Genomic DNA, 16,811 nt, shown 5'->3' with positions numbered 1-16,811 from the left:
GTCTCTACAATTCAAGTGAGGTTGAGTCTGTATGACCTGTTTACAATGTAAAAGAAAAAAAATTTTTTTTTTTTTTGCTTTCCGTCTTGTTTCCTTCACCTAAATGTTACTTTCTGGTCTTTTGAAAAATAAAATCAGGGTGACGTTTCCAATGTTTTGCTTTTGTATTCTGCCTTTGGAGAAAAATTGATGAACTTTAATTGATTAGCATGAAAATGCAGTTTTATAGGCCTGCACGAGTATTGGAAAAGGTACAAATCTTGTCAGCCAAGCCACCTGAGTGGTCTGATTAATGTGTTTTTATTTTGTGTGGGAAATGGTACTGCACTGAAATGTTATCTGTGTAAAACCCTAGTGCTTTCCTAGCCAGCCCCAACTGGCTTTAGCAAAATCACTCTCTGTCCCCAATTTCCATTAAGTCACCAGTAGTTGACCAGTGAAATCATTTTTGTTCTCGCATGTAACCCCTGCATTGCCTGTTCCACTGGACTGTTTATCAACTCCGTTGTCAGTTTGCATCTCCAACTAAATACGTTTACATCACTAAGAAGCCACACTCCGCACAAAAAAAGTGTTTCAATAATCACCTAATTTAGGCCAATGAGCCCATCATTTTACTATTAGTGTGACATAGTCATGTGTGCCTCTGGATTATGAAGGGTAATCATGCAGTCATCTGTAGATCAACCCATTTGGAGTACAGTCTAGTCTAAACCAACGACAGGATAACCACATTGGCTCTGGTGCAAAATTTGCGAGTATACAATTAAGCGAGATAGACAGATATAGACGGGTAGGTAGACGGATGGGTTTGGTGCACCCGTCGGTCCTGCAGCCTGAACAATCCCATGTGTGTCAGTTGGAAAGCCTCCGCCCAGAACCGAGACACCGAGGTGATTGTTCCTACAGCGACATCCACGGCTGTGCAGGAATGACGGACAATATCCCTCTACAGCCAGTTAGACGCCAGAAAAGGCACGACAGTAAACACAGGAATGGGTAAGGTCGCCGAATAAAAGGAAAATCTAAACATATAACAAACAGCCGGTAGTGAGGCGTTGTCTGGACGTCCACTCGTCGTACCAGCGCTGCTGTCAGTGCTAATTGTTGACAGAAGCGTACTGCGCGCTGTTAAGCTAGCCGATGCTGTCTGTATGGTCGGGCGGAGGTGTATTATTTTTTTTTTTTATCTCTTATTATTTCAGATGATAACCCTTGGCTTGGGCTTTTACTTGTGAATGTTATTTTAGGCATGCTGTTGTCATTCATTATCGCTACAAGAGCCGGAGTGCGACAAGACATCTTGTTCCGGGTGCTGCTGGAACAAGTGCAATTGACGCCCCAAAAAAAAAACACCCACACACACACACATACGCGTAGAAATGGAGTCCCTAACATAGATAAGGGTGCTGCGCATTCCCTGGAGGGCTCCATACTGCCCTCTGCCATTGCTAATTTAGACCAACCTGACGGGAAGGCCTCATGATGATGGAGGAACCGAGCTGCACAGAACAGTCAAAGTAGGCTGCCATATACATCAGATATGATGTCATCGCTAATGATAAACAATGGCGTCAAATAATGAAGTGATAAACACGTCGACGGATAAATTCAGAGTCAGGATTGTGTAGTGTTCTTAAAATAGAAAAAATAAATAATGTGCCGTCTGTACTGGACAATATCTTTGCTGTGCCTGCTAGCCACTGATAACAAAATAGGCCTGTATTGATATTTTCCACCTATCCAGCCCTGGATTCTCCAAATAGTGCCACAAATGATAAGAAATGACACATTTTTAGTATTTTTTTTTGGGGGGGGGATTCTGATAATCCATAGTAAGTTTACACTCATCTCTGATATCTAAGGTGTGGCAGTACCGGGCATGTCTGTAAGATTGCTATACATAGGCCAATGTTTACAGCAGTCAGCCAGTCTTTGAATAGAGATTTCTGTTATTTTGTTACTCCACGATCTTTCGCAAAGATGATTCCGTATTCAAACACATATATCACTTAATAAATGTAATAGATTATGCCACTGAATATGAATTATTTTACCAGCATTAGAGTACGGCTTTAGATAGATACTGCTGTTGTCATAGTACCAATGCCAGTAAAAAAAAAGCTTTCATTAATGGGATCCTCTGAATATATATGTCGGTCAGTTTATGAAATTTTTTTAAGTAGGTCAAGTATTGATCAAACAGCGTCACTGCTCATTGAGTTAATAAGAGTGGAATGTTTGGTTTGGGTAGGGCAGAAGGAGTCATCAGTCTGTTGCAGATGAAGTTAATGTTTATTTTGCATGGCCTAATTTGTTCTGTGCCTTATATTCGTGAATTTGTTGCTTGGGAGTGTCTGTTCTACAGACTTGGAATTACAATAAACAACCGTTAATATTAAGAGGTCAGAATTGTCTTGTTCCAACTAACAAAGTTAAAGGAAACTGGGCAAAAATGCAAAAATCATCTAGACATCTTTAAACTGAAACAAAAGTTATAAATAAAACTAAAGAATTAAAAAAATATGCTAGAACTAGCCATAAGTTAAAAAAAACTTTTACTTATCTTGATTTATCATATTTGTCCCTCCAATTAGCTTAACACCACAACTGCTTTAACAAAATGCCTGATGGGGAAATACATTTTCATATACTATGAAATCAGTAACATTCTTGTGTTGCTCTTGTCAAGGTGCTGCCCGTGGTCAAGATGCTGTGGCATGGGTGACTTCCGTCCCCGCACCGTGTGGCTTGGCCACCCAGAGAAGAGGGAGCAGAGGTACCCCAGGAATGTCATTAACAACCAGAAGTACAACTTCTTTACCTTCCTGCCTGGGGTGAGTAGTGTCAATCTGGGGTCACACCCACCCACCCACACACACACACACACACACACACACACGCACACCTCAATCTGGTCCTTACTCACTGTCACCATAGACAAATGGTTTGACCACTCATGGACTCATGTTGGTATAATATGTGAAATTAGTATTGGAGCTTTCATCATAGTATTCCTAACTACTGGTGTCTTAGCAGTCAGTGCAAGAACATAAAATTCATGAAAATTCCTTCATTACAAGATGCAACATGTGTGCGACAATGTATAACACAGCTACAACAATATAGTAGTCTTGTCTTAATGGGACTAGAGTAACTGGATAGGTGTAATTAGGAGGGTGTGGGGCAGGGCTATAGGGCTATATTATAGTCCAACCCATCCTTGAGAAATCCCAATGTAGACTACAAAACTTTGAACAAATTTGGACCAATCTTCAAACCGCAATTTAAATAAATTTGGGCCAATCTTCAAACCACAATTTAAATAAATCTGCACCAAGTACTCGAGAAGGTAAATTTGTTTCCCAGCTATTGTTTCTCGAACCAAAACAATACTTTTGACAAATTTCAATCCAGGGTTATGAAGCACTGTGGTTCCCCTGGATTTGTTTCAGGTGAGGTGGTAGGCTCCCCAAAGCTTCATGTGCTGTCATGCAGGTGCTGTGGCAAATGACTTGTTTATTGACATTTTAATCTATTTATTTTACCTTATCTGGGTGGAAGGTTACCTTTGTGGGGTGACCCACCCTGCCAAGACAATGGTAGGTGAAACACTGAAGCTCAGCAGTACTGAGTTAGCCCCTCAGGCAACAAGTGATCCCTCTCTAGAAAAGCATGGTTGAGACTGCCCTTTTTTAATGATTTTGTACCTCAGTAAGGCCTTTGATAAAGACAACCACACTGTCCTGGTTAGCTGCTTTAAACAATGGTTGAATGGGACAGGCGTAGCCATGGCTCTATCTCATCATTTGAATTGTCTCAGCCATTATTGGAAAAATCATCCTTACTGTGGAGTTATCCAGGGCTCTCGTCAAGGTGTTATGCTGTTATCTTTTATCCAGATGCTTCCAATAGGTCAAATTATTTTAAAATAAAATGTATTTTCTATGCTACATGGATGACAGAGACCTTAGAAAATACCTCTGATTATCTTAAGGCTTGGCATGGTCTTGGCAGTGTGTATGTCTCCAAAGTTCTGTCTCTGCACATAATGTTAAGTCTTTCAGGTCCTCTCATTAGGGACTTGTAGCTGCTCTGAGACCTCAGTTAGAGCTTGTGACTACATAGTTTTTTGTTTTTTATTTTTTGCTGTGACAGCCCTTAGACTGTACTGATAGGATCCGATCAGCTGGATGCTGACATTTATATAACTCAGTTTTTGTTTTTTGCCATTTTTTTTAACGATTTATTACTTTTGTGCCTTTCTAGCATGGATTTATTTTCATGAAGGTTTTATTTTGCTGTTGTTGTTGACATATTTTGTCTGCCTTCATCTCTTTCCAGTTTTGTAACCCCTTTGCTTTGTGAAGCAGTGTTAAATTAACTGATTTGGGGCTTTTAAAGGACTATGAAAATAAAGTTGATATGATTTACTTGATTTAGAAATTCAAGCTCATCATACTGTTCAACTCCCCCATGAGCCAGTCTTTAAGAGCTTCAGATAGATTCTCTAATATGTACTCTAAACATAAATAGTATTTTTCTCTTTGTGATCATTACAGACAGATAATAAATGCAGCTAAAAATAAGTCCTTTTTGTTTGTTGTCAGCATAACTGTAATTCGTCTGCAATGTATCACCATACCACAGGGTTGCTTTATTTAGCTATTGACCCTTGTGGTACTTTTTTGTCATATAATCATGCAGACAGACATTTTATGACAGATTGTACGCAGCAAAGAATCTTTAGGGTCCAACTTGGAAGTGAGGTGTTGGTGGTGATTAGAATATACTGTTGAAATGCCTCATAGCTAATTCTGGCCATGTAACAAGATGGAGAAGAAGAAAGAAAGAGGAAAGGAAAGACTACCCAATGCATGCGCATCTGTACATTGTATAAATGAAGGGTTTCATTGCAAATTGCTACAGCCATTATGGTAAAAATAATGGCTGATGGTAATAGCTCAGATCTTAATCAACTTGAATGATTTCATCCCCTTGGATTTTACAGATTTGTAATTAACAGACTCAAGGCAGCAAATAATGTTAATATCTTATGGCAGAGCAGGTATCATAATTTTTCCAAATTGTGCATTTTTGAAATATAGCCACTTAACATATTCATGACAGGTAGTGCTACAGATTTTTCAGGCTGATATTGTAGTATTAAATGGCATTAGAAGTGGTCATGTGACTTGCATTGCAGCTGTCTGTCTGTTCCTCAGCTACACCTTCAATGACTACACGGACAGAGCTCACTAAGAAATGTTTTTTGACCCCCCCCCACGTATTCCAGACCTGATTTACATAGTCATTTGTTTTCCAGACATCCAGGCGTCTTCAAATCTTATAGTTTGTTTTTTTTTTGTCTATGAAGTGAGACATTAAAAGTTGCTCAGATTTGTTTGGAGAAGCTTAAGGCGAGCCATAGCTCTTTTGCATTGCAAAGTGTGATGATGTCTTTGTTTTTTTTTACATCTTCTGTCAATGTCAAGAAGTTCTTTTCAGTGTCTCTGTACAGTGCAGTATACCTTGTCTATATGAGTGCATGCATGACCTGTTTATTGTTCAATCGTCAGGTTTAGGAAACAATATGTGATAGCTTTGAAAGGTCACCAGTAGTTCCATCACAGTTATCTTGCACATGGGTGGTAATGACTTTCATTAAAGATATGCAAGTGTTGCAAAATCCGAACATCAACGCAAGAAAAGATGTGTTGGCATGACAAAAAAGAATTTCATATCTATGTACCATGAAGTCGAACACTGACAGTTGATTGAATATGGATCTACAGTGCAGTACTGAGGTTTTGTATCATAACATTATGGATCAGATGACCGTACATGATTTGTGAGTTACTCTCAGGTTACACTGTATGTTATTTAGGCTATAGTTGATTTCATCGTGAGTCAAGGTTTGGGGGCTTGTACTAAATCATAGAACAAAGAACAATACTGTACTTTACATATTCCCTTAAACTCATTGCTGTGAAAAGCAATCTATGTTAATGTATGTCACATGTTGAGAATACAAACTGACTGTTCAATTTGTGCAACTAATAAATTTGTTTGTATTGTGTTCACAGGTGCTGTTTAACCAGTTCAAGTACTTCTTCAATTTGTACTTTTTGCTTTTGGCCTGCTCCCAGTTTGTGAATGAACTACGGTTGGGTGCCCTTTATACCTACTGGGTCCCTTTGGTATGTATGTGGCATTGTTGTCTGTGATTGTTCAGCATACATTTTATTAAATGATATGTTGTGTTTTTTTCTGTGGACACCATAGCTGTCTCATGATTTAGTACTATGGTAGAAGATATATAGACAAATTCAAAATACCACATTTACCATGACCCTAACATACATAACGACTTAATACTTGATATTTCCCCCTGCATTTTTTTTTTTTTGCGTAAAATAATTTTTTGGAAATAAGCCACTATAATTGCCTCTCCTGTCACTAGGGCATCGTCTTGTTCGCTACCGTTGTGAGAGAGGCAGTCGAAGAGATAAGGTGCTATCTTCGAGACAAAGAAGTTAATTCACAGATTTATAGCAAGCTTTCAACAAGAGGTAATAATGTGAAACTGAAATTACATTAAATGCATGACATGAGATGATATCCGAGTCAAGTCGTTTGCTCTTTGCACCAAAGTGTAGGAGGTTGGTTCTGTTCAAAATTGTCGGAGCTAAAGGAAATGGTAGGTAATTCAAAACAGAAATGTAAAAGTGTACATGAGAGAGCTTGGAATAAAGTGCTACTAGCAATAAAAAGCAGGAGACCTCTCGTGGTTTCCATCACTTTGCCACTTTGATGTGGCAGCTTGTCTTACCCATAAACACTCTGACTGTTTGCCTCCATGATGGTGGCTCCGGTGTGTTTCTTAGTGCATGGGGGGGCTGCAGTTTATAGAACCATTAATTAATGGTATAAGATGGCTAAGAGTTATGTTTTTGAGCATAGTAAGAAACTTGTTTCAACATTGTCCCTCACTTTCATTGAAGCTGTGATAAAGTTTTACTTCACCATTGGCTCGGCAACAAATGTATTAAATTGGTGTTATTGTTAATGACAATTTGTTTGTTGCTGGGGATTATATCAAGTTGTAATTAAAAAAAAAACTTTAGTCTCATGTTACTGGAACAGAGTACTATGTGAAGCTCTGTGAACCTAATGCATAGCAATATTAATGTGCTTTAATGTCTTACACATGCAAAACCCAGAGGCCATGACAGAGGTCATGGGTCGCTGACCTCCTCCAAACAATTTTGCCTCTTCATTCCAAATGGAATGAGAGAAAAGGATCAACTCCCCCAGCATTCTTTTAAATCTGCATGGAAAATTACTTTCCCAAATTCAGTGGGCTGACTCTTTGGGCATGTACAACAACTATTCATCCCTTGCACAGTTATAAAGACAAGATATTGGCCCCTTTTTGTATAGCTCCAGAAAGTGAACAGTGTATATACGTTTTTTTTTAATAGCATGTCTCTCTTCTGTCATAAATCCTATTAGATCTATGGTGAATGTTTCCATGGATGGTTCTGACTATTTCTTTGTTTTGGCAGTCTGGCTATATTTAGCGAAATTATGATGTATTGTCCAATAAATGACTGCTAATTTTCAATTTCATATATTTGTATCCTCCTCTTTCCTTTATATATATATATATACATATATATATATATATGTGTGTGTGTGTGTGTGTGTGTGTGTGTGTGTGTGTGTATGTATGTATGTATATGTATATATATATATGTGTGTGTGTGTGTGTATATATGTATATATATATATAGATATAGATATAGATATATATGTATATGATACAAACAAAATAATACAGAATAACCCATTGACTTGAATGTTTATTTTATCTTTCAGGAACAGTGAAAGTTAAAAGCAGTGGAATTCAAGTTGGAGACTTAATAATTGTGGAAAAGGTTTGTACTTTCCATGACATAAATTTGTAGACTGTTGCCTCTGCCACATTTGTGAATAGTCCTGCTTCTTAGTGGGATTGTCAAGTTGCCATTTATGTGACAAAGAATGAGAGGGTTGTTAATCTTCTGTGCTAGACTGGTGACTGAGGTGAAAGGAGTTAGTAAAGATTTTGTAATCTTGTGATCAATGCTGAGCTTCAATATGTCAAACTCAATGCATGCATAAATGACAGAAACTTTAAATGTCTTTAACTGGATCTTAAACTTAAATGTAATGATGGACTGTTTATTGATACTACTTTAAAAAAACTTGAAAACCCATTAACAGTATGCCAATGTCTAAAATAGGTTTAAAATAATCCTGATTTTGACAGTTGGCTGAAGCTATCTATTTCATTGCTTGCTTGCTCTTCTTGTGGATTTTCAAGCCTTTGTACGTGAAATACGAGAAGTGAGTTCTGTGTTCTGTTTCCAACTGGGGAGTTCTTTCTGAATCACTCACTTCAACACAGATGAAGGAAAGGTCACACATGTTACTCTGCACACTTTTCTGACTTAGTTGACTTACTCAAAGTTTTGTGAATCTGAATGATCAAATATGTAGAGTCTCAAGTAAATAACTGACAAAAGTAAAAACATTTAGAATATAAAAATAGCCTTAATACAAAGAGCCTTAAAAGGTCTCTTTATCAGACCATCGACCACCTAATAATCCATGCACAGCTCAGTGTTTGGAATTCTGTTAGAATGAATCAAATGGGAAATTCATCTTCCAATAACTCTTAAGTAGTGCTCATAGAGTACGGACCAGGTCAAGCAGAGTGTAAAACCCGGTCAGGGTCCCATTCAGGCAAAGGCCGGATGATTTGTTGGAGGGCTTATTATTTTGACGGACTGACTGCAGGTAATGTGACACATGAAAAGGTAAAAAGTCTTACTTTCTACAGTTTAAGAGCAGAGGAGGAGATGGGCGGGTTCAGGATGTGATGCTGAGGTCACGTTTTTCTTTCTGTCTCCCTTTGTAGAACCAACGTGTTCCTGCTGACATGATCTTTTTAAGGACCTCCGAAAGAAATGGTAAACATCTGCTGGTCATTCATCCAAAACTCTACAGCAGACTAGTTGGTCGGCTGGTTGGGGAAATTGCCTGTTTAAACTGGTGCTGAGGTACAGGGATTAGCCCTGAGCCAGGACAGGAAGTCTCACAATGTCTAAATTGTAACTTGGTCCAGTATTTAGCTATCACTCAAAGTGTGTTATGGTGGGTAGTTGATACTCAGAAGTGTGATCAAGGATGTGTTGGCAAATAAAGCAATGACCTTTCATTGTTGTCAGTGACCTATGGCTGGATTTGTCTTTCAAATTACAAGTTAACGAAAAGGTAAATCAAGGCATGCAAAAAAGCAAAAATATAAAATTCAAGACAAACCAAGTGACTATGATACACAGATGCTTCATCTGAATAATCAAATCTTGATTAGAATAAGGTTTGTTGGTAGTGATAATGCAAACATTGCTTTGTTCATTTGCACATATACAAAAGATGCATACATCCTTTAAAAACAGCAACTGTTTTCCAACAAACTGCACATGGAAAAAAATCCATGAAACAACCAATGGCTTCTATTTTGGCTTTTACTACCTCAATGTGTTGCTGCAAGGAAAGCTAGATGCATGTTATGGTTGTGTCTTCCTGTTGGGGGAAGAAAAACAACAGCTTTGTTTTACTGGAAATAGTGTTTGGTTATCTCTCTTCCATGTGGAGGCCATTAGGTCAATTATGAAGAGCCTTGGCCAGGCTAGGATTGGGGGTTTGGGGCAGGATGACGCATGCGGGACAAATGGGGGATGGTCTAGGGTTGGATGCATGTTAACTTCTACCTCCACTCGCTCCCAGCAATAGCATGCTGCTGAGATAAGTGTCTAAATGGTGCACCTTGTCAGTTGTGATTGCATTATGTAATTTAGGCTGTTAATTGTTATCACAGTGTTTCAGAATCCCATTTTAGTATACAAAATTCAGCCCTGGAAAATATGTGTCTAAAAAAAAAAATCCAAAAGTTGAAACAAACAACAGAAGCAGTAGCATGCCGTATGTATGGAAATATAATCAGAATTGTATTGTGTGAATACCAGATTGTGATGCACCTTGCTAAACTAAAACCCTATGTGGTGCTGCCCCCTAGAGATGAACATGTTTCCAGGTCATATTAGTAACAGCTCTTGTCCCCCCTAGGCTCTTGTTTCTTGCGGACTGACCAGCTGGACGGAGAGACAGACTGGAAACTACGCCTTCCAGTGACTTGCACACAGGGACTGCCCACTGCAGCCGTGAGTCACAAGACAGGCAGACGCCAGAGCAATGGTGTTGAGTAATGTGCCATCAAGGGCCAAGAGATTGCTGATTTCGCCTCTAAGTCCCTCTGTTTTGGAATGAAAGAAGTTTAATTAGTGAAATTTTATAAGAAAAACAAAAGCCCTCATGCTCTCAGCTCTCATGCAACTGGATATCTCTGCAGTTATGCATTTACATTATATAACGGAAAATATGTAGCAATGCTGGTAGGAACGTGCCTCAGCTTTAGAGCAAGAGTGGCTGGTTTTTCATACAGACCGATTGATCAACTAAATGGAACTCAAGGTGGCCTGATGGACACAGAGAGCACTTTATGGAGAGAAGGTTATATGTTTAAATTCACAAGCCCATCCTTTTTAAAAGTGTCCTTGAGAAAGATGCTGAGCACTTAGTTTTTTTTTGGCTTCCACTCCATCTGGCTTCATCCAAACTCTAACTAATCCCTCTCTCCAGCAGAACTGAGCGAGAGTAAACTGCATGTATGTACTTGTTTGGTGACAATGCACAGTGACAAATATATAACTACTCTGATTATTCTATGGCTATTTTTTTATTGCACTTTGCTTTCTAACCATGGCCCAGTTATGATAGCCACTCCACTGCCTCTTGTGATATATGATTAAACGGATCAAGTGCTGCTAAAACAGCAGTGACTCCATTGAATGGCACTAATTGTATACCTATGTTCGTAGGAGTGATACATGGCTATCTATGGTCAGGGTGATCAGTTTGTGACGACTGATGAGCATAAAGTAATCAAGCAAACATTTTATCAAGTTGTTATCTTGTAAAATGTTCTTGGAAGCATTCTTGGGGGATTTTGAGATCTCCCTGTGTTATTCAACCCTAATCATGTTGTCTTTGCCCCATAGGACCTACTCCAAATCAGATCATATGTGTATGCAGAGGAACCAAACATTGATATCCACAACTTTATTGGTACCTTCACTAGAGTGAGTGGTTGCTTTACTCAAATACATCTGTTTTGCTTGTTTGCATGTTTTGAATACAGCATTGCATGATTAAATGATTTGTTTTAATGCATTTAACATTTAATGCATTGAACTAGGCAAATAACTATTTGGTTTGTCTGGCTGTAGTTGTAATGAAGCACTTCATTTTGTGTATATGCATGTTTTATTTCCCATCTAGGAAGATGGAGACCCACCAGTCAATGAAAGTCTGAGCATTGAGAACACCCTGTGGGCAAGCACTGTCATCGCCTCTGGTAAATATCTGGCTCAGTCAGCGGTGTAACTAATAACCAGGAAGTAACCAGGGCTAGCCTCCCTCTTAGCTTCAATGAAGCATTATTTCCTTCACCGTTGATGTGCTGATGATTTCTCTTTCTAAATGCACGTGCACACACACACAAACACACACATATGAAAAAAAAATAAAAAGGCAACAAGACGTTTAGTCATTTATAAATGGCTCTAAGGCAGCTAACCATAACAGACAAGTGAACTCGCTTCCTCCATAGAAGAGTGATTCCATTTTAACTTATGCAACATATGTTAGCCATTAGGTAATTGGCAATCTGCATCTTATATTCCCACTGTCATTGTGCATTTGAAAAACATCCTTTCATGCTAAGAGTCTGGCAAACATCTTCTCGACATACTATGTTTTATGCACGTGTGTTTTTTTTTATGATGTTAGCCTGAGGTGATAGTCTCTCTCTCTCTCTCTCTCTCTCTCTCTCTCTCTCTCTCTCTCTCTCTCTCTCTCTCTCTCTCTCTCTCTCTCTCTCTCTCTCTCTCTCTCTCTCTCACCTTAGGTACTGTGGTGGGGGTTGTGATTTACACGGGCAAGGAGCTGCGCAGTGTCATGAACACCTCCAACCCGAAGAACAAGGTACAGTGACACAAACCACAGACTGCCCTAGATTTAATTATTCAGCATCCACTAAATATAAAAAAAATATAAGGTTTGGATTTAAGTTTCTTCATTAATTATTGTTATATCTAAATTATCCTACTGAATTGCTGAGAGCAAAGACCAGTTACATAAAAAGTCTTTTGTTGCAGGCATCAGTAGCAATTTTTCACTGATTGTTTTCATGATAGGTGGGTTTGTTTGACCTGGAGGTAAACTGTTTGACGAAGATATTGTTTGCAGCACTAGTGGTGGTGTCACTGGTCATGGTGGCTCTACAGCACTTTGCTGGCCGTTGGTACCTCCAGATCTTCCGCTTCCTCCTGCTCTTCTCTAATATTGTGCCAATCAGGTGGGACTTTAAACACTGGTTCCTCTCAATAGGTCTTGTTGTCACCGGCAAGCATTCTCATTAAGCAAAATTCAAGTCGAATACACATAACTGTTAGAATATTCATGTCAAGCCCTTGTACACATATACATATGTCAAGTTTCAGATTAAAAAAAAAACATCAGGAAAATCATTATTGTAATCTCATGTTTTATTTACTTACAGTTTGCGTGTCAATCTGGATATGGGTAAGATGGTTTTCAGTTGGATGATCAGGAAAGACTCCAAAATTCCGGGCACTGTGGTGAGAGCCAGCACCATACCTGAACAGCTGGGACGAATCTCCTACCTGCTAACAGACAAAACTGGTGAGAGAGTTGAAAAGTACAAAAAATTAAGGTGTTGTGTCAAATTTGATATACAAAGCGATTTTTCCCCCCAGTTATACTTTTTTTTCTTTTTTCTTTCTTTTTTTTTTTGTTGCATAAATTGTGATTCAGTAAATTCAGTATTTCTACATTTTCCCTTTATTTGACTCTTACCTTTTTTTTTGCAGTTTTATTGGGGTTTCGGTCATGTCTACTTGTGATATTGTCTTGTGTTGTTTTTCATGTATGTGTCCAAAAATGTGTTGAGGCCTTGAGGAGCCTTTTAAATTAAATTGATAAAGCTAATGTTTAGCACTGTATTGACAGCTAATAGGGCCTAGGATCTGTTAAGGAGTTGTCCGGTAGGACTGAGTTAGGTTTTTTTTCCCCTCCCCAGTCTGGAGACATGCCACTTATTGAATCCTTAAATCAAAAAGTCCCAAAGGTTTTGCCCACTCACAGTAGCGTACGTTCACCAGTGCATTTCCTCAGGAACAAGCCGCTACCTGTCAGATTTACAGCCCTCATGGCCAATAAAATGATCAGCCATTTTCCCATCCGGAGTGTGATAAGCACGGTGGGGTCTGTAGTTCAGATGTCAGCTTAATGTATGTATGGGGCCTCTAAGGTCATTTTGATATACTGACAGAAACTACTTTTAAAGGGAGTGTGAGGTTGCAGAGGGTGTGTATAGTGTGGCAGGTCAGGCTTTGCAGCTTTCCTGTTAATTTCTTCAGTCTCCATAGCACAAAATGAGTCCGACAAGCTTTGCTGCCAGCTTATGGTTAACATTTTAAAATCCAACCCATAAAAATGACAGGATCCAGTTAAAAAAAACAAAAAAAAAAACACAATACATCCATTATGGGGGGGGGGTCTGAATTTTATTTCATATAAAATGTATTTCTTCTATATTATTTCACATTTATAGGTGAGCCAGTTTTTAAAAGTGAAATGCTGACATTTAAATACTTAAGTTGCCTTCTTATCTAATACTAATTTTACTATTACTATGATTTTTTTTTTAATAGTAGGTGTCACTTTCTGTCGGATGGCAGATGTCAGATTTTTTTAAGTGGAATGAAACTTAAATTGTTTTTGAAGACTTTCAGTGGCAGAATTATAAATTTTAACTTCATTGTTTATATTTTGCAGGCACTCTTACACAGAATGAGATGGTGTTCAGGCGGCTCCATCTTGGAACTGTGGCTTATGGAATGGACTCAATGGATGAAGTACAGAGCCATGTTTTCAGTGCATACACACAGGTAATGAACCAAAAAATCTAGACTACTCTTTAGCTCTCACAGTCGAGGGCAAAAAACTGTTGATGAGATTCAGAATGCTTCAGAGAACTAACAGTAAAGATTCAGGTTGTAAATGCTTTATAAATGTTAAAGAAAACAGTCACAGTCGTTGTCCTATGCAAATATCAGTTTGTGATTATTGTTTGGTTGAATGCTTCCTGACTTCAGATGACACCCTTTGTCCTTTTGACACCAGGGGTTAGTGAAGCAGGAAACAGGATTAGCCCACTAGCGAATCACTGACCGGGCTTCTTTAATGACACTACCATTAACCCCTGGAACGCATAGCTTCCAAAAATAGTAGGGCCATCGTGCAAAAGCTAATTGATCATATTTTCTTTACACATCTGGTTATGTTTACATGCCATCAGCACACTGATACTATGACTATATGTTAGTCAACTCATTCTCTTATCCCATTTTTTTAGACAAACTCAACACACGTGGTGCAATTTATATTCATATAACTAAGTTTGTCATTTTATGGTTAAGTGTGTGTTTGTGTAAATGTTTAAGGATGTTGATGTGTTTGTGACTGCAATTCATCATAGGAATTCATGATTTGTTGCTGAACAGTATAGATTTTGGATTCTGTTGAGCTTGCACAGTCTCTTTCCAGCCTGACAGTAAAGAAAGACTGTGAGAGATCTCATTGTCCTTCTCTGTATGGTGTTTTAATTCTTTTCACCCCTCAGCCCGCCCATGACCTTTCAGCTTCCAGAGCTCCAGCAGCCACTAAGGTTCGTAAGACCATCAGCAGCAGGGTCCATGAGGCAGTGAAGGCCATTGCCTTAGTGCACAATGTGACGCCTGTGTATGAAGCCAACGGTGTGACAGATCAGGCCGAGGCAGAGCAGCATTATGAAGACACCTGCAGAGTTTACCAAGCTGCCAGCCCAGATGAGGTATGAGGCCAGAGACACATGTATTGATTGCCCTGTAGGCTTGAATCATTCGTACTTACACTACTTTGAGCGCATATAGAAAGTTACAAAATATCCATAAGATGACATAAATACTCATACAAACAAACAAGCAAACAAACAAACAAACACTGCAAAAAGCCCTGCTGAGTGTATCCTTAAAGTTCTGCAAGTTGATTTGCTGAAGGACAAACAGTAAGTTTGACAGAAAAACAGGTTTCTGATCTGTCTAAAAGTAGAGAGCACTTGGTTGTCATTTAGAATCCTTATTTGATTGACTTTGCAGTTTTCTTCCTTAAAGGGGAACCTTTAGAAGAAAAATGGAATTCCCCATGTATGTCCTTGAACTGTATGAATCCTTTGAACTTTAGGAAGAGGGCTGTGGAATTTGTCTTGATCCATTTCCTGTGGTCTAAATATGGATTTCCTTGATGTGCTCCCCAGCCCATTGGACTTACCCTTCCTTGAATTTCCTCCTGGATATGTTAATTCAGCCAACAACTGATGTTACTCTATGATCACTGTAGAATTAGTCTGGCCTAACGGGTGTGAAAAACTCATATGGTATTTTGATTGGTGCCGATCAAATCTGGTCAGACATATCCTACCTTTTCCTCTCCGAGCCCATTAGGTTACAGATTTCAACATTCCCCAAGCAACACTAGAAAGTTTTCAGCATTGATAGCTTTGACCAAAAAAAAACAAACTATTGCATTCTCTTGAAGGCATATTTGACTCTTTCTGTCAGCAATATCACAGATTTGCGAAGAATATGTATTATACACTTAATTTCCAAATATGATGTCCTTGCCTGTTTGCCAAATAGCAACAGCAAAAGCCTGGTTTCTCAACTATGGCCCTTTGCCTCTAGGGGGTAAGCTTAGCAACTATCGCATCGCTAGTTCTAATGGGCCAGGTCGTTTCATCTAATTCTACAGCATCTTGCTATTTTACTTTGACTCCCCATTCAAACCAGCGGAACTGGATACCTGCAGTCAGTTGAGACTGACGAAGTCACCTGGATGAGTGATGAAACGTTTCTCCCACTAAATGTGTCCCGATGAACCGATTCACCTTTATGTGATTTCCTTACCTGGATTATGAGCATGCATAAAGACATTGAACAGATTTCGCTTGTTTCTCGTGTCTCTATAATTAAACCACAAAGTCAACATTTTTTGATGGGACTTTTGTCAGGAGACTTCTCTACATTGCTCGCTTCCCCAAATCACCAACATGTTACTCGTGAGTTCCACAATAATTAATTTGCAACTCAACACAATTTTGGAGGAGCGCAGTCACAGGAAGTCCTGCCTACCAGAAAAGTGATTGGTTTCTTCAAAGCAGAAAAACCCCATCTGTTCTCTCATTAACCAACTTTGGTAATGGATCCTTTCCTCGCAAAACCAGCCTAAGTCTCGCGTGCTCAGTTTTCATATGCAAGATATTAGTCTGGGGGTGTCCAGGTAGCTTAGCAGTCTATTTCATTGCCTACCAACACAGGGAGCGCCGATTCAAATGTGTTACATCCGGCTTGGTCGGGCGTCCCTTCAGACACAATTGGCCATGTCTGCAGGTGGGAAGCTGGATGTGGGTATGTGTGCTGGTCGCTGCACTAATAATAATAATAATAATAATAAATCAAACTTATATAGCGCTTTTCTAAAACTCAAAGTCACTTCAAGGTAAACGGTGATGAAACAAGACA

The 16,811-nt window shown here is 39.0% G+C and overlaps 1 protein-coding gene across 1 annotated transcript in view; it reads left to right on the top strand.

Moving 5' to 3' along the window:
• The first annotated feature begins 931 nt into the window (after positions 1 to 931).
• The window catches only part of LOC130106650 (probable phospholipid-transporting ATPase IIA), a 57,021-nt gene continuing 41,141 nt past the window's right edge, over positions 932 to 16,811 (top strand). The window contains exons 1-14 of the mRNA XM_056272838.1: positions 932 to 999; positions 2,693 to 2,837; positions 6,087 to 6,200; positions 6,464 to 6,572; positions 7,882 to 7,940; positions 8,966 to 9,017; positions 10,177 to 10,271; positions 11,169 to 11,249; positions 11,449 to 11,524; positions 12,077 to 12,153; positions 12,366 to 12,526; positions 12,731 to 12,873; positions 14,029 to 14,141; positions 14,876 to 15,085. Of these exons, the coding sequence (XP_056128813.1) occupies positions 932 to 999; positions 2,693 to 2,837; positions 6,087 to 6,200; positions 6,464 to 6,572; positions 7,882 to 7,940; positions 8,966 to 9,017; positions 10,177 to 10,271; positions 11,169 to 11,249; positions 11,449 to 11,524; positions 12,077 to 12,153; positions 12,366 to 12,526; positions 12,731 to 12,873; positions 14,029 to 14,141; positions 14,876 to 15,085 (1,503 nt within the window). The remainder of the gene's footprint in view (positions 1,000 to 2,692; positions 2,838 to 6,086; positions 6,201 to 6,463; positions 6,573 to 7,881; positions 7,941 to 8,965; positions 9,018 to 10,176; positions 10,272 to 11,168; positions 11,250 to 11,448; positions 11,525 to 12,076; positions 12,154 to 12,365; positions 12,527 to 12,730; positions 12,874 to 14,028; positions 14,142 to 14,875; positions 15,086 to 16,811) is intronic.

This window comes from Lampris incognitus, chromosome 2 (genome assembly GCF_029633865.1).
Source record: "Lampris incognitus isolate fLamInc1 chromosome 2, fLamInc1.hap2, whole genome shotgun sequence".
Taxonomy (NCBI): domain Eukaryota; kingdom Metazoa; phylum Chordata; class Actinopteri; order Lampriformes; family Lampridae; genus Lampris; species Lampris incognitus.
This window is presented reverse-complemented; position numbering and strand designations above follow the sequence as displayed.